This window comes from Crocodylus porosus, unplaced genomic scaffold, assembly GCF_001723895.1.
Source record: "Crocodylus porosus isolate Cpor-Errol unplaced genomic scaffold, CroPor_comp1, whole genome shotgun sequence".
NCBI classification, from domain to species: domain Eukaryota; kingdom Metazoa; phylum Chordata; order Crocodylia; family Crocodylidae; genus Crocodylus; species Crocodylus porosus.
This window is the reverse complement of record NW_017728918.1, coordinates 11,837,311-11,860,259: the sequence shown is the minus strand read 5'-3', so window position 1 is coordinate 11,860,259 and position 22,949 is coordinate 11,837,311. Positions and strand designations below refer to the sequence as shown.

General features: G+C 46.6%; 2 protein-coding genes across 14 annotated transcripts in view; one reads left to right on the top strand and one right to left on the bottom strand.

Moving 5' to 3' along the window:
• The window catches only part of FAM228B (family with sequence similarity 228 member B), a 40,199-nt gene that overhangs the window by 10,020 nt on the left and 7,230 nt on the right, over positions 1-22,949 (top strand). For 5 of the 9 annotated variants that reach the window (XM_019537318.1, XM_019537313.1, XM_019537316.1 and 2 more), the window contains 6 exons: positions 623-820; positions 6,918-6,995; positions 10,064-10,151; positions 10,264-10,408; positions 11,275-11,378; positions 13,633-13,774. In XM_019537318.1, coding sequence (XP_019392863.1) covers positions 623-820; positions 6,918-6,995; positions 10,064-10,151; positions 10,264-10,408; positions 11,275-11,378; positions 13,633-13,751 — 732 coding nt within the window. In that variant the 3' untranslated portion in view covers positions 13,752-13,774. Of the gene's footprint in view, positions 1-622; positions 821-6,917; positions 6,996-10,063; positions 10,152-10,263; positions 10,409-11,274; positions 12,970-13,632; positions 13,775-22,949 lie in introns of those variants that run through there. The other 4 variants (XM_019537317.1, XM_019537315.1, XM_019537314.1 and 1 more) reach the window with 4 other exon arrangements.
• ITSN2 (intersectin 2) overlaps positions 13,799-22,949 on the bottom strand; it is a 123,475-nt gene continuing 114,324 nt past the window's right edge. For all 5 annotated transcript variants that reach the window (XM_019537307.1, XM_019537306.1, XM_019537310.1 and 2 more), the window contains 8 exons: positions 21,782-21,880; positions 21,483-21,650; positions 20,495-20,707; positions 19,564-19,685; positions 15,842-15,924; positions 15,478-15,561; positions 14,894-15,067; positions 13,799-13,975 (listed from right to left, as the gene is read on the bottom strand). In XM_019537307.1, the coding sequence (XP_019392852.1) occupies positions 13,818-13,975; positions 14,894-15,067; positions 15,478-15,561; positions 15,842-15,924; positions 19,564-19,685; positions 20,495-20,707; positions 21,483-21,650; positions 21,782-21,880 (1,101 nt within the window). In that variant the 3' untranslated portion in view covers positions 13,799-13,817. The remainder of the gene's footprint in view (positions 13,976-14,893; positions 15,068-15,477; positions 15,562-15,841; positions 15,925-19,563; positions 19,686-20,494; positions 20,708-21,482; positions 21,651-21,781; positions 21,881-22,949) is intronic.

The following is a 22,949-nucleotide window of genomic DNA, read 5'->3' as shown; positions in this document are numbered from 1 at the left end:
TCCCTTCAGGCAGCTTCCCTTAATTCTCCTTTTCTAATTAGACAGAAAAAGCAGGCACGTTACCTGGCCAAATTCCTATTCATCTCTCTCTCTCTCTCTCCCAGCTACCCTCTCTGTTTATTTGCTCCCATATTTTACTGCCTTTCCCACAATGTCCTTCATTAATCAAGGGAATCCCTTAATTGATTTTAATGTAGTCTCATACCCCTCATTGCCTTGCCGTCCCCATGCACCACGTGCCATATTCTACTGAGAGAGAAACTAAAATGTGTTTTCTGATTAGTAGTGGGGAGCTCCATGCTGTATTTGCTAGTAATTCATGACCCATTTGGCAACATACTCTGTTCCTCCTGGTAGGCCACCACTCTTAGGCCCCTGAGGGGAGCATCTTTATAACTAGTTAAAGGCCATCACTCATAGTAGGTCTTCCTGTTTGATCACTTGCCCATTTTGTCCTTTCATTCTGTTGAATCCTTTTGTTCAGGTGGGATGGAATGAGGGAGTTTCAGTGGTCATGGCTTATGCTCTTGAACTGCTTGTTATAGAAAACTCTAATAACCTTGTAAGTATCTGTCTTCAGAGATCTATCTAACTACATCAATATTTTCCATCTGTCACTTAGGAGGTGGACAAGTACTTGAATCACAATGACTTTTTAAATCTGAGGAAGCAAGAGATCCAATACAAGAAATGGCTTGAACGTGTTTCAGAGCCACTGCTGCATAAAATTGAAGACAAAGTTGACAGCCAGTCAAGTGAAGAAATAGAGGAAAGGAAACGAAATCAGCTGGCTCTCTATTTAAACTACTGTAATAAGAAGGTACCAACAAGGAATAATTTTATCAGCAGAAAGTTTTTAATCATCGGGAGTTGCTGACAGACTCAGTGACCTTGTTATTTTAACTCTTTATTTATGTGGTGCGGAATAGCCTGGGGATCAGCATTAGCCTGGTTTGTAACTTTTGCCTTTTGTTCTTCCTAGTGGCATAAATAAGTGTGTATTAAACAAAAGTGTGTTGTGATGTATTACATTAGGTATATATGAACAATTGTATTGACCAATATATTAGCTGAGTCTGAAATGGTTCTATGTTGGATTTGCTCAGTGAGAAAACATTGGGTTTTACTTCAGGGGGCTGTGCAATGTGTTCATGAAAGCCTTGTGTTAAATTAGTACTGTACACTTATTCAGCCCCTGCACAAGGACAGGCACTTAGAAAAAAGATCTTCAGAAACCACTCTTGGACCTGCTTGAGCTGGCCAAGAGTGAAATGCTTGGAAAAGGGTGGGATTTAGGCACTTGGCTGACCCGGCTAGAGAAAGGCCTGTGTCTCTGGTTATGGTAGTATTTCTATCTACTCTGGAACTTGAGTTGTGAATCCTGCCCTGGCGCCAAACCTATGTCTGGAAAGGGAGATCAAGCATAAGCCCCTGCTCTGAAATACCTACAGGGTCAGTGGACTCTTCCCAGCCCCCTGCCCCCATTGCCTGATGAGGTGGGGCACAGGGCTGGGAAACAGCTGTGGGGGAAGGGCAGGTCCCAGCCCCATACCCTGACCCACTGGTGAGAAAGCTAGGGGCAAGTCAGCTGGGGGCGGCCAGGAGCTGTCCCACCAGGTAGGTAGCAGTGAGCCCACAGCCACCCCCGGCTTGGCAGGGATTCCTTGCACAGCCAGGGGCTCACTGGTAGCTGCCTCACTTGTAGCTCCCCCGTCCTGGCACTGCTCAGCTCCCGGAGCTCTCCAGTGCTGGGACAGGGGAGGGCAGGGGTGGAGAGGGAGCTGGTTCCCATGCTGATTGGCGGAGCCAGGGCGCGGAATTGCCTGCTGCTGGGTAGGGGGACATTGTCCTGGCTGGGCTTCGCATTCAGAGCCCACCCTAGCAGCAGACAGCTCCCAGGAGAAGGGAGCAGTCTCCTAGCCCCTGCTCTGATTGTGGAGTTGGGGCCAGGAGCTACCTGCTGCCAGGGCAGGGGACATTGTTCTGGCACAGGCTCTGAACTTGGAGCCCACCAGAGAGCTCCAGGGGGAGGGGCTTGTTCTCCTGCCCCCTTCTGCCCAGGCTGACTGGGAACAAACCTGCTCCCGGTTGGCCGACCTCCTGTACATGGGCACCTGCACAGTCGCTACCGTGCAGGTAATTTGCTACCTGCATTTGCATTAACCCCACAGTGGACTAATTGACTGCACAGTAAGCATCAGCATGTGCAGATGGTGACGCTTTACCGTGCAGTCAATTAGGCAACTGCGCGGTAAAGCATCTCATGTAGACGTGCCCACCATGAAGGGCTGAGACTTTCAGGTAAAATTCTTAGCAGTGGCTCACTGTAAAACTTTCTTTCCTCTTCTCCCTCTTCTGTTCTTGCCATTAGGCTTCTCATTCCCCTTCTCTGGTCTGTGCTGGTATACCTCACTATCCCTCAGTCATTAACAGATCCCTCCTCTCTATCTGTTGGTCTTCCTCCATTCCCCCCCCTTCCAGTCTCCTTAGCCCCTTCCACTCCCTCCTCTCCCTCTTCCACCACTTATCATCCCTTTGCTTGCTTTCCTCCTCCACTTTCCTTCTCTTTCACCTTCATCCATTCTTCCTCTCCTCTTCTATTTCCTTCCCTCCATCTCCTTCCACGTTCAGCCACCTTGGTCTTTCTCTGCTTCTACATCTCTGCCCCTTCTCTTCTCAAGTCTTTGTTCTTCAGACTCCCATCTGTGTCTGCTGCCATTTCCCCCTCTGCTTCCTCTGTTGTCCTAACAGTCTTCTCCAATCCTTCTCTTTCCTGTTTTTCTCTATTCTGCCTTTTCTTGACTTGTTTCTTCACCTCCTACCCTTCTCCCATCCCACAACCAGGCCAGGGGCAACAGAGAAGTGTTGATAAGGTCAGTCAGGATCTGAAGATGTCAGTGGCTCTGCTTTCCACTTGCTCATGGCCACAGTCAGTTGAAGGCAAGGGTCTGCCCAACTGCAAAAGGCCGGTATCGGGTGCTCAGTCTTCTCATGCCTTACCACCTCCATGGTAGCGGCTGTCGCTTCAACTTCTGACCAAACTGCTGGGTCTGTGAGGGGCAGGGGAAACTTCACCTAAGTGAGCTGTGCTGTACTTTGCAACAACACTGCTTCTCTCAGGGCCACTGCAATCATTGTGCAGCAGTGCGCTAAAGGTAACATGCAGTCTTTGAACCCAATTAAGCCTGGAAGTGCTTGTAGCCATGACAAATTTCTAAGGGAAGAGACCATGTCTTAGTGTGTGTAGAGGACTGAGTGATGAGGCCCCAGTACACAGCTGTAAGATAAACATTTAATAGTAATAAAAAGGCAAGGTTAAGGATGGCTATAAACCATTTAATGATCTTTTTTTCAAGTCAGGGGCTATGGCACCCTGCAGTGTCTTGAGATCCTTTCAAGGTTGTTGCAGCATGCCATGCAATATTAGCACTGTTAAGGGGGTAAATGTGATTCAGGAAATAAACCCAGAGACTGCGAACAGGAATCCTTAGTATTAAATACATTCTTATCTGCTACGGTCTGTCTGAGTTCTTTGCAATTAGAATAATAGAAAATGAGGGTTGGAAGAAATCTCAGGAGACGTCTAGTCCAACGCCTGGCTCAAAGCAGGACCAGCCCCAGCTAGATCATCCCAGACAGGGCTTTGTTGAGCTGGGTCTTAAAAACCTCCAAGGATGGAGCTTCCATCACCTCCAGGGAACCTGTTCCAGTGCTTCACCACCCTCCTAGGAAGATAATTTTTCCTACTATCTAACCTAAACCTCCCTTGCTGCAACTTGAGACCATTTCTCCTTGTTCTGTCATCTGCCCCCACTGAGAACAGTCCAGCTCCATCCTCTCTGGAACCACTCTTCCCATAGTTAAAGGCTGCCATGAAATCCCCCTCAGTCTTCTTTTCTGCAGACTAAATAAGCCCAATTCCCTCAGCCTTTCCTGACAAGTCATGTGCCCCAGTCCCCAAACCATTTTTGTTGCTCTCTGCACACACTATTGGACTCTCCAATTTGTCCACATCCTTTCTGTAGTGTGGGGCCCAAAACTGGACACAGTGCTCCAGATGTGGTCTCACCAGTCCTGAATAGAGGGGAATAATCACTTCCCTCAATCTGCTTGCAACGTTCCTACTAACACAGCCCAGGATGCTGTTAGCGTTCTCGGCAGCAAGGGCACATTGTCCCCTCGTGCAGCCTATCATCCACTGTAACCCCCAGGTCCTTTTTTGCAGAGCAGCTGCCCAGCCAGTCAGGCCCCAGCCTGTACCGGTGTATGGGATTGTTCTGTCCTAAGTGCAGGACTCTGCGCTTGTCCTTGTTGAACCTCATGAGATTTCTTTTGGCCCAATCCTCCAATTTGTCTAAGTCACTCTGAGTTCAAGTCTTACCCTCCAGCATATCTGCACCCACCAGCTTGGTGTCATCTGTGAACTTGCTGAGGGCGCACTCCATCCCACCTCCCAGATCATGAATGAAGATATTGAACAAAAAATATTGGTTTTTCCGTGGTCAAAAAAAATTGTGAAAACTAAAAGCTGACAAGGGGTACCTTAAGCCTAAAAAAGGTGAGAATAACTGCTCTAAACTGAAAAATGAGCAGTAATCACTTTGTAGCAGTAATGATGGAGCTTGATCCTGATGTTACGTGCCATTTATTGTGCTGAGGTGACAACTTTGTGTACGAGGTATGTACCTCAAACTGTGTGCCCATGCTGTGGGGAGAACGTGAGCTTGCTGAAAGAGGTGCACTGAAAACTTTTTAAAGATCTTGCACTTTTGAATGCACAATGGTTATGTGCACCGAGGAGGAGAGTACAGAGTCTCGGCTGCTCTCAGTCGTCATGGTAAATGCTTGCCAGCCTAACATGGATTCCAGTGTAGCGGTGTGGGTGTGCTGTGGCAGTGCAGGGTTGGAGGGGCATGGGAGGGGGTTGTACCCTCTAGTTCACAGCTGTCTGACTGGCTTTCTGCTTGGGCAGTACAGCTGTGCCTACGGGGGCCAACTTGCATAGTTCCAGGTCACAGCAAAGAAATATGTATAGAGCTGGCTGAAATGGCAGTAAAGTCCTGCAATAAAGGGCCCCTGTACAAGAAGGTCCCTTTGTGCTCCAGGTACTGCAGAAGTTGCAAGCTGGGTGCAGCAGGGCCCGGAGGCATGGGAAGCTGGAGGGCAGTGATGGCCACTTAAATCCATTGGACAAAAGCCTGGCTATAAAATCCTGTCTCGGTAGGAAAGCAGCAAGTTGGCTGCATCTTGACAGGAATGGGAGCTGCTGTCTAGTTTTTCTAGCATTGCAGAAACTCAGGAGTCTTGACTGAGAGGGACCAAAAAGCCTCCTGGACATGAAAGCTGGTCCAACTACCCAAGACTCCCAGTTTCTCTGCCACTCCCTCCTTTTCCACGTGCACATATACACTAAAGCTCCTTGTGTTCTGGCTCACACCCACCCATCCACCTCCTTTTCACTAATGACACTTGGCTCATTTTTTCTCCAAAAAATGTGCCAGATGCTAATATCTTTTTCTTGATTTCAATTTTGTGTAAAGGGAAGCAAAGTGACTTGACTTGTGGTCAACAGGAATTCAGATAAGAATCATAGACATTTGGGCTGGAAGGGACCTCGGAAAATCGAGTCCAGCCCCCACCCGAAGGGCAGGAAGTCAGCTGGGGTCACAGGATCCCAGCAAGATAAACATCCAATTTTCTCACGAAGGTGTTCAATGTAGGTGCTTGAACCACCTCCGCTGGCAGGCTGTTCCAGACCTTGGGGGCTCGGGCAGTGAAGAAATTCTTCCTTATGTCCAGCCTGAAACGGTCTTGCAGGAGTTTGTAACCGTTAGACCTTGTTGTCCCTTGGCGCTCTGGTGAACAAAAGTTCCCCCGATCCTGGGGGATACCCTTAATGAACTTAAAGGTAGCCATTAGATCACCCCTGAGCCTGCGGTTTTCCAGGCTGAAGAGCCCCATGGCTCAGCCTGTCGTCATAAGGTCCGTTTTCATGCGTGCGGCTTTCCCCTGGACTCTCTCAAGCTTAGCAAGAACACGGACTGGACTTTCAGGTAGCCGAGTTAGAAAGTCAAGCATTGAAAAGAGTTCAGCTGCACTGCAAAACTCATTGAGACCATTTATGAGAAATGTGTTTCTTGTAAGATGAACGGCGTGAAAGGCACAAGTGCTTAATTGTGTTCTGTGATGCCTTGTAGAAAACTTGAGGTGTTTAGAAAGGCTGATATTTTGGAATTGATTGAAAGAAACATTTTTGATTGAAAGCTGATTGAAAATGTTAATTTCTCTAAACTCAAACCCTTTTTTGTGAAATGTTTGTTTTGTAGAAACTCAGAAAGTTCACTCAGGCCTAGACGGCTCTGACCAGAAACCCCAGAACAGTCAATAAGTTGGTAGAAAGGGTGTTCTGTCTTACTTCTGAGTATTGATTTGGTTGTGGAAGCCCACATCCTGGATGAAGGCAGCGATCACTGGACTGCTGGCTGTTTTGGGGTTTCTTCATCTCTTTCATGTCCTGTCCTCCTTCATGAACAATTTTGAAGGATCCTGGCTGCATTCTGCAGTAAATGTCTAACTCAGCATTGTTCACAAAAGGGCATTTTTGTTTTCAAATTGGTCCAAGTTTTTAGGCTTTGGACGCATTTTAGGCTTCCATAAAAGTTTCTTGCTTCTATAGTAAAGTAAATGCCCAAGTTCAGTTTATTAAAGGTAAATTTAAATAAAAAGTTAAATTGCCTGTGGGTCTTCAAATATGCATCATATCTGAAGGTGGTATGTGAACCAAGAAGATTGGTGCCCACTAATACCAACTTTATAAATGTTCATGTAATCTGTGTTGTCGAGGCCTCAGCATAATTGCATTGCAGCGTGTCTAGGTGCCGTATCAGCCACGACCCGTCACTTTGTTTTCCCAACAGGGCAATGTCGTTTTTGAAGATTACGATGCTTCAGAGTACGATCCATTCTTCTTGAAAACACGTACCAACTACTGGAAGGTAGGATGGGTGCTTGCTCTTTGGATTTTAGCTGCACTGTTTGATCAAGAGTGGGGAAACCTGTACCTGTTGAAATATTGATCTTAGGATAGGTGGTAGCATAGGTGGTTGTATTTAGGAGAGCAAGTTTCATGAACAGTATTTTTACAAAACTGGGTTGTGATCCTGCTGCCACTGAAGTCCATGGGGATTTGAAAATTGACTTGCTGGAGGCAGGTTGGTGTCCTATCAGCCTTAAATTCAGTTTTGGTTGGACTTGGCCAACTGGAGAGATCAGATAGTTCAGAAGAATTTTTTTCTTGCTTTATTCAAATTTATTCTAGTTGTCTGGGAAGAAATGTCCCGTGAGAAGGGGTTGGTGGGGCTCGCAGCAGGCAGGGTTTTGTAAGCAACATAGAATAGTATGTTTGTCTGGCTGCCTGGGTGAAGATAAACTGTACAAGCATAGGAATTTAATAGGACAGTTGGCTCTTATCCATAAAAACTTAGACTCTTCAGACCCAGATTGTGACTGTTAAAACTTTCAGCTGCCGCCTAACCTGGGGGATGCCTGAAGTCTGGTGGTTTTCTACATTTACATTTCCAGACACCTTAAGTTCTCCTCTGTGCAAGCCCAGAAGCATCTCACTCTTCACAAATGTCTCACCTGAGGTGCTTAAGCCAGCGTGGGTGCTTTGAGCATACCTGCTCAGTGGACTTCACACCAAATGCAGTGGCGGTGAATGCTCCCCTTCAAAATAGTGGTGCTGTATGTGGCAAACCACTGTTATGGGGAGTCCCCAGAGCCCCAGGTTTCTCCCTCTCCCTGCTGTCCTGCTGCTAATCTACAAGACACAGACTTAACATTTGTCCCCAGATGACTTCTCGTCCCTGCAAACCTTAGCTCTACCTATCCTCAGATTAGATCTTGCAACTACAACAAAGAAACTGCTAGCTCCAAGACTCTCACCCTAGGTTTGTATAAAATTGTAGGCCCACTCTTCTGCGAGAGACAAGGCCTGAAGTTATCGATTGCTCTGAATAGTATAGGCAAACAGTGCGGTAAGTACAATAGTAAAAAGATTTGTTAATACAAGAGAGAGAAATCTCACAAGAAAAAGTAACCAGAGAATTTGAAGACAGGATACAGAAACCAAATGGAAGAAGCCCACCCTCTTTTCTGACCCTCAGAGAGCTTCGTCAGTATTTCCAGAGATCAGACCAGCCTCCCTGCGGACTCTATCAGGTCTGACTTCCCAACAGGCTTCCTAAATATCTTGAAGCCAGCTCCTCCCATTTTTACCTTTCCCCCCAGATCTCAGGGAGCAGGAGGGTTCTCCAGAACATTACTGTCTGCCTGGAGATCTGAAATTTCTTTGGCAAAGGAACAAACTTGCTTTTGTACAAAGCTAACACTTCTCATTCCTGGCTGCTTGACAGATGTCCCAATTCTGGACGTTCCTCCCAGAGACTGGTTGCCTCCTTGTTTTGATAGTCCTTCTTTCTATGTGCTTGACAGTCTGGGTTTTCTCTGTGAATGGCTCTTCCTTGGCATATACACACCACTGTTTGAGGTTATCACGTTTTCATTCCTTTGTACCACTGTAGGCACCTTCCAGAGACTGGCCTCCTCTCTACTTCGATAGGCCTGCAAGTGTCCTCCCAGCCATTGTTTGACACCTAGCCAAGCCAATGGACCCACTGCCCATCTTTTGTTCAAGTCATCTTACCAAATTACAGAACGCTTTCACACCAAACCACGGCCCATATAAACAAAAACTGCTCCTAGCTTCTCATTAGCTGCCAAACGTGACAGGGGCAATTTAATTCAGATAAAATGCATGACATAAAGGGACTCCTCCAAATCATTCCTGAGAGTGCCCCTTTTCCCATCATAGCTCAAAACACTCAATGTAGGACACCATCATTCAATACCCTTCTTAACTTAAGGGCACTCAAACCCATGTGTCACTTCATGGAGGCGTGCTCTTGGCCTCGGCCAAGAGGCTGCTATAGCACAGGGATGGATGTTCTCCCTTTGGTTGAAGCTGTCTCCACTTACATGGAGAACCTGACTGCAGTTTAGAGGTTAAGGATTACTCCTTGGCACTAGTCCTTGCTCTAGGCAAGTCGGATGAAGAGCGCTTGAGAGAGTTAGACACATCTAGTTTGCTGAAAAAGCAACAGGGGGGACAAGCAGCAGTCAAATAGGCTGCCGTAAAGAGGAGGGAGAACAAGTTTTCTCTCTTGGCAACAGAAGTATTTTATGTTTATGTCCCATCCTATCCAAAAGCCTCAGAGCAGCTCTTATGTATATCACAACAACAACATGCACACGTACACTCTACAAGTTTGAATTAAATAACACATCTTTATTACAGCCACCTGGGTTGTTTTAAATAACACTTTGCAGGAAAAGGGAAAGAGAAGAGAGGTGGGGGTAAACTGGGAGGAGAATACAGGTGCCAGATTAGGATACTTTCCCCTGGTAGTAGAATAGGGACTGTTCTTAATTATACTTTCCTGTAACCAGAAGAGATTTTGATTTGATTCCGAAGATAGACAATGGTTGTACATCGAGATTTATTCCCTCTGAAATACTTTCCCCATTCTTAATGAAAAGGTATGAACAGGAGACTGTGTCAAGTGGAGATTACTCTATGGCTACAAGCCATGGACATAGTAGTGGGACACTGGCTACTAAAGCAACATCTACTGTGTCTTGGGCAGACTGGAGCTTAACACCAGTTGTAGGTTTGGTGCAGATGTGCATTACACTTGCTATGGGGGAGTTGTGAACCTTTCATGAGGACGAAGAATGAGACTGGTGCTTAGAGCAGGTGAGTGACGGTGGGGCATCTTGCTACAGCATTACTGTGTCACTTGTGGCTTCATTTGGGAGCTGGGGAGCTCAGCACTTTTGAAACTCGGGCCTGCCACCTCAGTGGGTCTGAGTTTCCCATCCACAAAAACGACAAATGACACGTTCTTATTCACAGCGGTGCTTTGAGGGGTAATTTTTGTCAGACTGCCCCCCCACCACTGCAAGGAAATGGTACAAAAATATGAACTGCCTGCCTCCATTACAGGTTTCAACTCCACCTTTCCAGGATCCCCTGTTAAAGGAGGTGCAAGGAAAGTCCCTTGAGAAAGGGATTATCCAGCAGTGTGAGACAGGTATTGAACATCATCCCCATTTATTTCTCTAAAGAAGTTCATGCCCAGCAACAGCCCTGCCACCTAGTGATGGTGCTGCTGTTCACACAAGTTACTCTTTCACTGCCTGCAGGAAGAATATATTCTGCCAAAGAAATGAATGAACTACATAAGGCAAAGCTGCCTCCACTTCCGTTGGGTCGGCAACGTTGGGATGCAGTCGAGTGGCTGAAAATAGCCCCGGGATACATTGAGAGTGAAGTTCATCAGAGAAAGAGGTAACGTCTAACTAAGCGGCTGATCAGCTGGCAACAGAACTACTATGATGGAGCTTGCCTATCAAAGTGCCTGAGGGCAAACTCAGTGTTATCAGCCTAGCATGTTATGTAGAGTCCCCTTGACCCCCACCTGAAACCATCACCCCAGTAATAAGCACAGGGTGACTGAAAGAAGCTCAGAAATGGGGGGTCTTGTTACTATTGCTGGTTTCCAGCTGACGGAAAACAAAAGGCATCTGAGTCCTTTTATGCTGGGACTGTGGATCCCTGTCCTTGCCTGTTCATTAGAGCTCTTAAGGAAGCCCCTGCCCTGTGTGCACCATCAGCACAGAGGGAAGAGGTACTTGGAGTCTTTCTTGCATAGAGCTGCAGAACCCGCCTGCCTCCCGTAGCTTCTCTGGGGTGGCTCCTTTGGCAGAGGTTGGCACACAGGCTTCTGCCTGTACCTTAGCTGGCCTGGTTGTCTTGTGCTCTGCTTGCTCTCCATTCTCTGTTTTTTTTTCCTTCATTTGGACTGCGTTTGCTGCTCTGACTCCTTCATCCTGCTTTGTCCCTACAGCCCTGTTATGTGGGGGGTGTTGGGAAGCTGTCGTGGCTCTTTAGCTACTGCTAGTGCTCCCTTGTCTCTTGACGAGGAGGCCAGCTGGAGCAGCCCTGTGCTGCTCACCCCATGGGTCTGACCCCCTGGCTGTCATAGAGCCAAGGCCCTAGTGCTCTCAAAGAGTAAGAGAATATGTGTCTTAGCAAAGCTGTTTTCTCGTGAAGAAGACAGACGCTTGCCTGAATGACCCGGTCTGGTAAGGCATGGCTGGGCTGTATACAAGAGACTCAACATCTCTCTCCCATCTGATTTACTTCTGTTAAAGGAGAAGAATGACCAGAAACCAAAACAAAGGCACCCTGGACTTCAAAGCCTGGTCCGACACTGCTTGCCTTCCCATCCTTCGGAAAGAGGGGATGCATATCCACCAGAAGGTCAGGTTTGGGACATACATGCTGGACCTTCTGCCCAAGCAAGTGACAATGGGGACAGTTGGGCAAACCACAATAAAGTGAGCTTCCAAAGGATGCCTTTCTCAAGTGCTGACTGCACAGCAGTACGGAGAAGAAGTGCAGGATGCTGTGGCTGGGCAGTCAACACTCAGCGGGACAGAGATAAAACTGTAGGTGTTTGTGTAGAAATGCTATTCTCTAGACACAGTGGAAAGTACTCGGACACTAGAGCTTGTTTCAATGCTGCGTAAGAGCTGCTTTGAAAAATGTCAGAATTATAAGACGGAAATGACAAACAAAGCCCCATCCTCCAGTTTTGTACCTGATCTTCACTAATACCTGGGGCTGCCTCATTACTCAGAAAGGGAGGAGGGCAGGAAAAACATTCTGCCAGAGTCTGAATGTCGAACTCAAGACAAGCCATAGTCACGGAGCCAGGCATGAGTTTCTGCAGGGATCAAGAAGTGAAGTGAAAACATGCAGGCCCCTGAGCTGGAATCTATACAGCCTTGAGGCAGAACAGTCCCACTCCACACAGCTGCTTGTGCAGTGACCTAGAAGTGGGGAAGATGAATCTGCTGTGGGAGGCATACCTTCTTCAGGCACTTATTCTCTAGCAATGTTTGGTCCAATATTTACTTCTCTATTAAAACATCCTAGGTGAAAACAGACTTCTGTTTGATGCAGCAGAAAGTTAAGTTCATATCATCATGGCAGCTTCAAGATGTATGAAGATTTGTTTGAGATGTATGAAGTGCACAAGGAGAGAGGGATTTGAGCTTAGGGACCGATTTAACACCTTGACAGCTGGAAGCACTGAGGTGTGGAGAACGTAGTTCTGGACGACCAGTGCTAACAGCCCCTGCACTATTAACTTCTCCTAGTATCCCGGAAGTTAAACACGGTCTATACTTTACAATAGTGACTGGGATCCTGCCCCATGTGTGTTTGGGATGCAGCAAGGTCAGAAGGAGAGAGGTTAGGCAACCGCACACTTGCTTGTCTCTCACAAAGTGCTGCCATCTTAAGGTGTGTGAAATGTGTTTTCAGTCAGTTGAATAGACACTGCCTTTCCACAGCACTAAGATTCACCTTTGTTTATTCAGGATTAGAAATACTGAACCACAGAAAGCTGTCAAAAGTAACCAAGGGGCTGACTCAAACCCTGTCAAGGAAGCACAACAGGCTTGATATTCTTTTGGATGTCACTAGGTATCTCAGCACCCATGGGATGGAGACCAGTGCGCTTCTCATTTGGAACTGCATGCAGGGCTTCATGTCAGCAAGACAAATGATGGTAACAGTAAAATGGTTCAGATTTATCAAACACATTAGAAGTAAACCCTATCTACTTTTCCTGGTGTTGGTGCTAGGATGAAGATTTTGCTTGCAAGAGGTTTCCTTTCTACCTGATTCCAATCCGCAAGCAGTTCCCACAGCAGACACAACTAACAGCTTAACAGACTCACTTTCAATTCAGTCCCTGTAATTTTACTCCCCATTATTTCACATTCGCCTGTACAATAAAATAGACTTTAAAAATCAATATGTATCAGTAAACATCTGTAGACAAATTACATTAATATTTTACTCTCTTTACATTAATATTTTACACATTGGCAATGACAAGCTTACAGGTGCAGCCTACTGAGACCTGCAGAACTGAGGCCATTTACACAAATAATTTATACTTAGGAAAGCTAAAACTTGAAAAATATTTTGTCTGCATTACCGCAGGTCACAGTATTTAAAATAAATCTTTTTTTTTCTAGTTTCCTCTTTTAACCCCATTGTCTCAGCAGAGAACAATTAACAAAACTGACCAGGAAGAAAAATCAAGTTGCAGTTTCCTATTCAGTGCAGAACTGAGTCAAGTAAAGTACTGCACTTGATTTCTTCTTAAAGACTATACAGTATTTTTGAGGCTCCTCAAGTGCTAAGGCTTCAGCATTCAAACTCTAAAACTAACATCCTGAGATGGGCAGATTCCAGTGGATATCACTTTTCCGATGGAATGATTCTAGCTTTCCACTAAAACATTCCTCAGTCTTTACGTTAGACTAAGTGGTGACATGCTAGACATATGTTGTGATGCCAAATGCCTACTTAATACTCCATATGGCCCTGAAAATGGAAGCACTGGCATCTGTATAACAACACAGATTTCAATATTAGTCAATAAAAAGGCACTGGCTAAAATATCTTCTGTACAGTAACACCTGTGTTTGCATAGATCCCCAGCAACTTAGAATGCAGCAAAGAAATCCCATACAAGAGGAAACGAGGAGGAATGACTGTGCAGCAAGAACTCTTGGTCAGTAGTCAGCCTGGGATGAAGAATAGTTTGTAAAACGTGTTCAGACTGACTGCCGAGCTGTCGGCTTCACTTGCCCTTTCTATGATGAAACACGTTTCTTTAAAGGAGTGTCTTCTGGTCAAAGAGCTGCAGGTCAAAGCGGACCCAGACTTCCCCAGTTGGGACCTCATGCAGCAGCAAGTGTTTTGTTGAAGGTCCCTTGCTGTCCTGTTCTGTTCTGATTTTTGCCACTGGAATTTCAGTGCGACCCAAAAAATCTGTTGAACAAGTATAAACAATCAAGCAGCAGCATTAAACAATCCAGCTTTGGTTAGAAAAACAGAACAAGGTTTGTCAGGCATGAGATCAGAATGGCTCAATAGTCCTGTATGTAATGAGAAAGGGATTCCTAATAGAGTTGGAATGGAAAAGGCTCTGGAGTGTCATCATGAGCAGGTCTCTGCAGTGCTTTGGATGCCAAAGGCAGTTTTCTTGGTGCTCCATAGCTGTGACTGTGTCTCACAGTGGAGGAAACAGTTGTTCCCAATACCATTTTACAGTGTAAGGCTTAAATGTGTCAGCTGCAGCGGTCTCAGGAAGTGAGCACACAGCAAAGAATAAATGTGGTAGATGTGAGGTCAGCACCCTTGAAGCTGAACTCCCTAATGCACATGAGGCTGATTTAGACTCTTTGCTCTACTCCTGAACAGGTCAGGATCATAATGTGCTTTACAAACACCACTTCCATTCCACTGAAGTCCCTGTCAAGTGAAAACTATTACCTTTATCTTAGACAAGGATGGGCAGAAAAATGATTTGTTCAAAACTCAAGTCAACCATAGAGCCTGACCCAGGATTTAGTTAACTTTAGTTCAGGCACTTGTAATTAGGTTTATATATTCCATTTCCTCTGTGAAAAATAATGATCCTAAATAATAATACCTACTGGACCATTTACAGTTCTCTTCAGTCAGGACACAGGCTTCATTCTGGCCACTTCATTTACATGCTGGTGCTGGTACATGTTGACAACACGGTTTTACTTTGAACAGCCACAACTTGGTATTGGGAAGTCCCACATTGCAATTTCCAAATCCTGTATGCTTAGCTTATAAATATGTTTCCAAGGGCCAGCCCAGCAAACATTCACAGACTTCGAGAAGCTCTCACGTCCCAAAATAAAGGTCCAGACTTACCATCAGGTGAGAACTGATCCCTGTCAAACATGGTGATGCACAGGACATCCTGGTACAGATCCTTAATGAAGAACTGGCAGTTAAAGTTCCATTTGGGGTTCAAAGTGTCCTGCAGTGTCCGAGTGGTATAGCTTTGAGACCCCATGCTGATCTCACAATACGGATTGCTCTTCCCTGAATAAAGAACAAGCAGTGAAATGCTTTCCCCTGCACAGATCTCGCAATGAAGCGCTAGGAAACGGGAATGCCAGACCTCTGCTCACCCCCTTTCGTTCTTCAGCTGACTCTCCGAACCAGAGTTCCTTCCCCAGATCCCGGCTTTATACCAGCTGCCACCTCAGGACAAAAGCCTTTCCCAGCTTGAACAGCTACTTGCCATACAGAAAGCCTGGGTCATACAACAACTCTGTGGAGCAGTGCAGAGATGTTCCCCTCACTGCACCTTTGAGAGCCACCTAAAGGCTAATTCATTCAGAGGCAGCAATTGAAATCTGCACTGGCCCCTGACTCCTTGAATTCTTAGCTCTCCTCTCTAAATGGGGAGTGGTGGTGGTGGGGGGGAGGATCCATCCCTAGGTCATTACCATTGGGTTTACAGGCTTTTAGTTCTGTTGCTTCAATCACGTGCACCATCAAGCGTCCTATTCCAGAGGTCTTCTGGGAGCGGGCTGGAAAAGGAGACATCTGAATTAATAAAATGGGTTTGAGTCTAAAACTAAAGCCAGTAATTATCGTAAGTTCATTTGTCCAATGTGGACCAGGCAGTGTAGTCAGAAGGTGTGTAGGGGCCACACAACAGCCCTGACTTGCCTCAAGCCGAGCCTGGCTCAGCCAGGAGAGGGCCTTCTGCTCAAACACCATTCTCACTCTATGGCTTACTGCCATATCCTCAAGAAAAGGCTGTGACATGCCTGCAGGCAACAGAGCTCTGCATGTGCCACACTGTACCTTGATAAGCCTTCTCCCGCTTCTTTTTCTCTGTCTCGATGTAATGCTCCGATGCAGCTTTGATTTTCTGGACCCAGGCGGTCCTGCAAAAATTAAGCCGTGCAGAGTTACTTTGGAGCCACAAAACTTGCGGTTAGTTCAATGCCACTTAACCAACCTGTCTTTCTAATGCAAGACTCACATGTCTTGGTCCCTTCTTTCTGAGTTACCCTTAGGGCTCCTTAACCATTAGGCTCCCATCCTCATCTCCTCACTGACATCCAATCCCACAAGGCTCTGGCTTCTCTGTGAATCACTTCTGTAGGGGCCTTTCTCCCCTTCTGTAGGGCTGATCGCTCCCCAGTAGACGCCATTGGGAGCTGGGTGAAAATGGTGGGGGGGCAGTCTTTGGAGTAGGGGGATGCCTACCACCTTTTCCTACCACAGGAAAAGATTCAAGTAATGATCTACTTGCCCCATTCATGAGGCAACAGTCTCCCAACCCCCCGACCCCGTTGACTTGCATGCCTGCCCTGCCCCTGGCATGTAGCTGAATCAGGGCTAGGTGGGGTGAACTTCACGCAGCCTGAGAACGTTTCAAACCATTTCATGGAGAAAAACATTTTATTTATACACTGTTCATTGCATTTGTGTAGAAAGAGTCTGTCTATTTAAATCTGCTTGCTCCTCGGAGGATGACTATGTTTTGCAACACGTTGGTGTGATCAGATGGGAGGAATTGGGAATAGGACACACACTAAAAAGAAGGCTGGCATATGTGGGTGGTCTGTACATGGGTCTCACACACCCCTACTAACTACATCATGAGGTTAGAAGAAAAGTTAGGCAATGCCAGAATCAGGGTTACCTGCACTACTCTAATATAACTGGTGCATGATTAAATCTTGCCCTGAAGACAGAAAGATGCCTTTCCCTGGGTTTTCTACAGTACTTCTTACTCTGGTATCTACTTGCTTCAAAAGCATTAAGTAATCTATCTTCACAACCCCCAAAGGAGTCTGCAGGGGTAGTACCTTAGGCGTACAGGGAGCTGATGCACAGAAATTACAGCAAAATGTTTCTGTGCCCAATTTGAGACATTTGGGATCTGATTTTTCAGGATCCTCTGCATCATATCACCCTTTCTGTGTTCAAAGCTCAGCTCCCAGTTTTGTCAGGAGCAGATGAGTGTGTGCAGCACTTCTGCAAATCATCCTGCAGGATCTTGTGTGTGGGACTGAGAAAATAAGAAACATGCAGTTGGTCACTCTGTGGGGAAAGTGACTGAGGTGACATGCCCACCATCACATATGAACTCTCCAGTAAGGGCAGAGCTGGAAGCCTGTTCTTCACGGCAGCATTAAACTACCGTAACCACGGGACCATCCTGTAATCCTGTTCATCATTCATTACACACTTGCTGAATTCTGCAACAAATGGGCTGCGTCCTACAGACATTGGAACACAGACCTGGAAGGGATCCAGGGTCAGTAAATTCAGATCCATAGAAAGAACACCTCCTACAGCAATCTCCTTCACCACACAAGCCTGATGCATCCTAAAGCAGGTCCCATCCGGGTCTCCACACAAAACAGGCACTCAATGGGCACAGACAGACACAACAACCTGTTCTACGACTGTCACTGACTGGGAGCTGGCTCACAGCTGTCCCGCACACATTTGAAGTAGAAAAGCCACCTTTTAGGCACTGCAATGCTGCTGAACCATCCCCAGGAGGTGGCAGTGAACACTCACCCCAGAATGCCTTGCCTGGCGAGTCCTCCGAGTTTCCCCAGAACTCCCTGACGGGAGGATGACCCAGATTGGCTGAAACATGGTCAGCGCAGGCAGTAAATGTTTGGACAGTAGAGTTCTGGCGGTGTGCCAGAGCAGCCAGTTGCCCTGTGGGGGTTGGGGAGGGTGGGGAAGAGGTGAGGAGCAAGGCAGTGTGGGATGGCTGGAGGACTGACCAGACAGAAAACTCAGTGTCTGCACATAAGACTGAAATGGATCACAGAGGACTAGTTCAAAATAACTCTTGCTTGTCCAGGTATGCCTTTGAAACATTCCAGGAAGTTTAAACCGTTCAAAACTGGTCTAGACATATAAGACTTAAACCACATTTGAAATGGTCTAAGTGTTACATCTGTCTGCACCTTATGTCATTACAGGCTGCATCATCAAGGGGTTCACACAACATTTTGGGAAATGAAGGCTTGAGGCACAAACACCTTTCAGGATGGCACTTTTAAGCTTCTGAGTATCTTTGATTTTGCTTCAGTGATGTTCTTTTAATAATACTTTCCGTGTGCTTCCCTATGCTTTTAAAATTATCAAACTGAAAAATCTAAGAAATTCCATCATGGAGCCTACGAGATGCATGCAGATCTGAGCCAGTGAAGTAACTGTATGAGGGTCACAGAGTCAGATGAGAAAGCCAGAAGGAACCACTGTGATCTTCTTGTCTGAGTCCTTACATAACTCATGCCTTGGGCTCCCTCTCAATTGTCATCCCCCACGTGGGCCAGAAATAGAGGTGATGAGACATACTTTGTCAATGGCTGCTATAGATAACAGACCTGATGCCAGAGACCTGAAGAAAAGCATCTTGCATTTGAAAGCTTGTCTAACTCTACCGAAGCTATGCAATTGGTCCAATAAAAGAGATCATCCTAAGAAATCCTTGTCTCATAGATAGCAGCAGCAGAGGAATAGTTAAACAGTTCCAGTTCCACTTATGGAGGGAAGCATGTTTAGTGGAACATAGTTTTCAAATGACTCAATCCTGATTTACACCAGTTTAACAAGGACAATCAGACTCAGAGCCCTGACAGCTGAGAAAATTATTAACAACTCTATTGTACGGTTTCAGGACAGAATGAAATTCTGCTCTTTACAGACAAATCCATCTAGCTCTAGACAGATCCACGTCTGTGCCAGGCCCAACACAAACACTCCCTGCAGGTTAGATCCAATGTCAGTTCCAGTCAGTGGAATGGACCCTTGGGTCTGAAGCCAGTTCCACAGGTACAGTCACATTCCAGCACAAGACTAATCTAATCGCTCTGTTGCCCTGAGGAGATGCACAGTCCCACTGGACTGTCCATTCTGAACGATTTCCTTCCAGCAGTTAGGCCCTAAAAGTGCACTCTTAGAGCACAGGCAGAAGTGACAAATTTTCCCTCGATCTTGCCCCAGAAAGCAATTTACAGTTGTGACCAAACACAAGTGCACCGCTGCAGACTACTTTAAAAGGGCCTGATCCCACAAAAATCTGAACCCCCACTGCAGAAGGGTTCAGATGAACACGCTCCAAAACGGAGTGCGTTCTGTAACCTGTGTCTGTGGAGCTCCCACACTGTCACTGTTTTCAGAATGAGAGGGCAGAAAGGGAGCAGAGGGAGTTTGGTCTGGGGGTTTTTCAGCAGGTGCCATCTTATTCTTGGGGTTCCCCAGCTGCCCCACCCTCCAGCGCCAGCTGGGAAACCCCAAGAACAAGCTCCCTCTGCTCCCTTTCCCTCTCATTCTGAAAACAGTTTCTGGGCTAGGAGTGGCACGGCTACGGAGACCGGCTGCAGGCTTGCAGCAAGCAGCTGGAATCCCCAGCTCCTGGACCCAAGAGCAGACCTCTGTTGGGTCCAGGGGACTGTTACAACTCATAGCGCTTACTGCAAAGTGCTATGAGTTGCAACAGGGAGTTGTTCTTCTGTCTGTGCCCTTAGAGCACCATTTCCTGGACTTACCTCTCATTAATGTTGTCTGTTTTTAGTGTGTAAACTCTGTCGATGTGGGATATGTGGAAAACAGGTTCATCGCTGGAAGGGTCAGTTGGCAATTTCACAAGGACTTCGTTAAGGAAAACAGGCTGAAAGAAAGGCGGGAAAAGTAAATCTCACCACAATGATGTCACCAGGGTAAGCCCAACCCAAACTATGATGTTTAAACACACTGCTTCTCCCAGAAGAAAACAACAGTGCTTCACCGCACACAAGATAAACAGTGAGGTCACTATTTAAAGCCTTGAGAAAATCTTTCTAGGATAAAGAATTTGTAAGGTAGAGGAATAAAAACCTACACTGGCTGTCTATGAAAACAGACTTATGAAAGTGGCAAAATTGTGTGCGCCAAGCATCAGTGTGGAGTCATGTGGAGCTTAATATATAGAGCCCTTACCCTTTTAGGTTCCCCTCCAAAATGGAGACACTGCTTCCCTCCCTCCCTCCCTGTGATCACTGACTGGTCCAGCATGTGGTGGCTGGCCACAGAGGCCAATGATTTCAAGAGGAGGGATTTCAAGTTAGGTTTCCAAGTCAGTATTTAGGCAAGTCTCATTCTCTTCAAAATCAGGTGAGATTTTTTAGGATTGTCACAGTGAAATCAGGAGCCTCCTTGAAGGCCTATCTTGACCACTGAGCACCACCTAGTAACTATTGGTATTGCTGTCCTTTCAACATGGAGGGGAAGGAGGACTTCACCAACAGAAGTAGCAAGGGGGAGGAGGGGCTGTTCTCTTCACTGTGCTCACATTACATGAATGAAGTTCTGCGGCCCGCTGACAACACAGCTCGGGCATAAAAGATAAGTGATGGTCCGTGCTGGATAACGACTACAGTTTCTACCGAGAGATCAGGTCCCACGTTTCAAACACTATTGACTGCCTTGTAATTCACTCACCATCTTGTACATTTTGAACTGAGAGTTGGATTTGGGGCTGAAGAGTTTATCCGACCCCGAGGAAACAAACTGCTTGACCATGTAGGTTAGAAGGAGGAAGTCGTTGAAGAGGAAGCCATAGAGCTCCTTGCTGCTCTTTGCCTTGTACAGTTTGCCGCTGTGCAGGAGCTTTCGTGGGCCCAGGCAGTTTGTGAGGGAGTTGAAAATCGGTTGCTAAGAGGGACAGACACAGTAAGTTAAGTGGCAGCAGCACTGAGGAATTATGTGCATTAGTTCCCACTTTGTCTTCACAGCAACTAGTTAATACTACTCCCATGCTTAATGCTTGCAAGAGTCCTGTGCATTTCCACCAATGGCTAATGTCACATCTAGCAAGGCTGAATGAAGGTCAGACGTCTTTAATTTGGAGCAGTTTCAACCTTTCCTGAATGGAAACCATTGGTTTAAGGCTGGAAAGCCACAGATACGTTTGACTGAGTTACTAGCCAGTGTGTTTCCTGGAAACTGTCATTCTGTGCTCCAGAAAGTCGGCTTAAAAGCAATCTCTAGATCTCCAAAGGGATTTAGGTGCCTACTTCCTATTTACCACTGAGATCTGGTCCTGCACCCTTATGGTGTGATGTGAAGAAAAACCTCATAGCAACACTCGCCTCAGCCTGCAGCCAGCATGAGCAAAACTTTGAACATACCAGTGTTTCTGTTCACTGTTAAGTGAGTGTTAGCTCAGGAGCTTAATGGAACTCATTTAAAATGTCAGCAGTTTCCCCGCATGCAGACATATGAAACCAGTCAGATGCAAGAGATCTGCCTGACTGGATGAGAAGCACCTCCCTTTGGGACTACTAGGGGTGGCACTTGGGGAACAGATCCTAGGTGGTAAAGCACTAACCCCTATATTCTTCTGGCCTCTGAGTAAATGATGTTCCAAAGGCTGTAAGGACCAGCTCTACGCACCCACCCACTGTCCTCCCCACCGAGCCACCATTACCTCAGCAAGTCCTTCACACTGCACGTGCGACTGTATCCACTCCAGTCTGTCGGAGTTCTCTTTCTCACGCACCCCTTCATTCACTTGAGAGCACAGCTCCTCAGCACGCTCCAGGGCCAGTTTCAGGTTGCTGTGATCAGGATGATTTTCGGGGGTGTTCTCCAGAATCTGGGTGAGAAGTAGAGATAAAGCACAAGTGAGCCCAGTGTCGTGCATACTCCACTTAGAGAGAAGATCCTTGTTATGGACAAGGCTTTCTCTGTACTTTGAAGCAGAAGACTCAGGATGTCACTACTCACATTCTTGATGAGCAGGGGGTAGCGGGTTATTCTCTGCATGGGTTTCAGGAGGAAGCTGGACAGTGGCATCCCTTTACAGCGAGGGTCCGAAGCTAGTTTCTACAGTGTAATCCAGAGGTGTAACAGTGAGGTTGCATTGTGGATCAGCGCATAAACAGAAACATTTGCACTGCTGCACTGAATGGTAACCAGTGGAGCAGTTTTCTAGCAAGGTGAAGAACCACAGGCCATTTCATTTAGAGCAAACAGGAGGGAATGGTAAAGCCGACATTCGACTGAAAGAGGCTGGCATGGTAGGCCAAGAAGGTAAAGCATAAATAGCCCATGGAACCACCCCAACACCAGAATCTTGTCATAAAAAGCTGCTTCCACTTTTCTTTTACTTAACACAGGGGTCTCTACATTTACAAGAAAGCTGAACATTCATGGCATCAGTTCTGGCATGCTTCCCCAGAGCGCTGTGGAAGCAGCTCCTCCCGCTCATTTGAGGAACACACCCACTTCCCGGTGACCGTTGTTTCCTTCTCATGGCAGTCTCACCCAATCCAACACAGCACAAGCTAGTGACAGCTCGGTGCGGCCTGTTCACAGATTTTACAAGCTACATGGGGTGTTTATGACAAGTCTTGCATCCTGAATCAATCCTGGCCTCTCTTGGTAGAACATACTTTAAAAAGGGCAGACAGAGGCACTGAAGCTTTAAAAGTGCAGCAAAGATGCTAGAGGAATTTGAAGCCATGAAATGGAGAACACAAGGCTGATATGGAAGAAAAGACCATGCTGTGCTGTGACTGCAAAGTGTGTACCCTGAGTGTCAGCACCAGCAGCATGTCAGACATAAGAGGACTCCTCAAAGGAAAGATTCCCTTCTTGTCAGTACAAAGGCAGAAAAGGATCTTGGAGTCATCATTGACTCCAAGATGAACATGGGCCAGCAGTGTGGGGATGCAGTCAAGAAGGCCAACCGCACCTTGTCATGCATCCACAGATGCATCTCGAGCAGGTCCAGGGAGGGATCCTCCCCCTCTATGCGGCACTGGTCAGGCCGCAGCTGGAGTCCTGTGTCCAGTTCTGGGCGCCGCACTTCAAGAGGGATGTCGACAGCATGGAGAGGATCCAGAGGAGGCCACTCGCATGATCAGGGGCAGCAGGGCAGGTCCTATAAGGA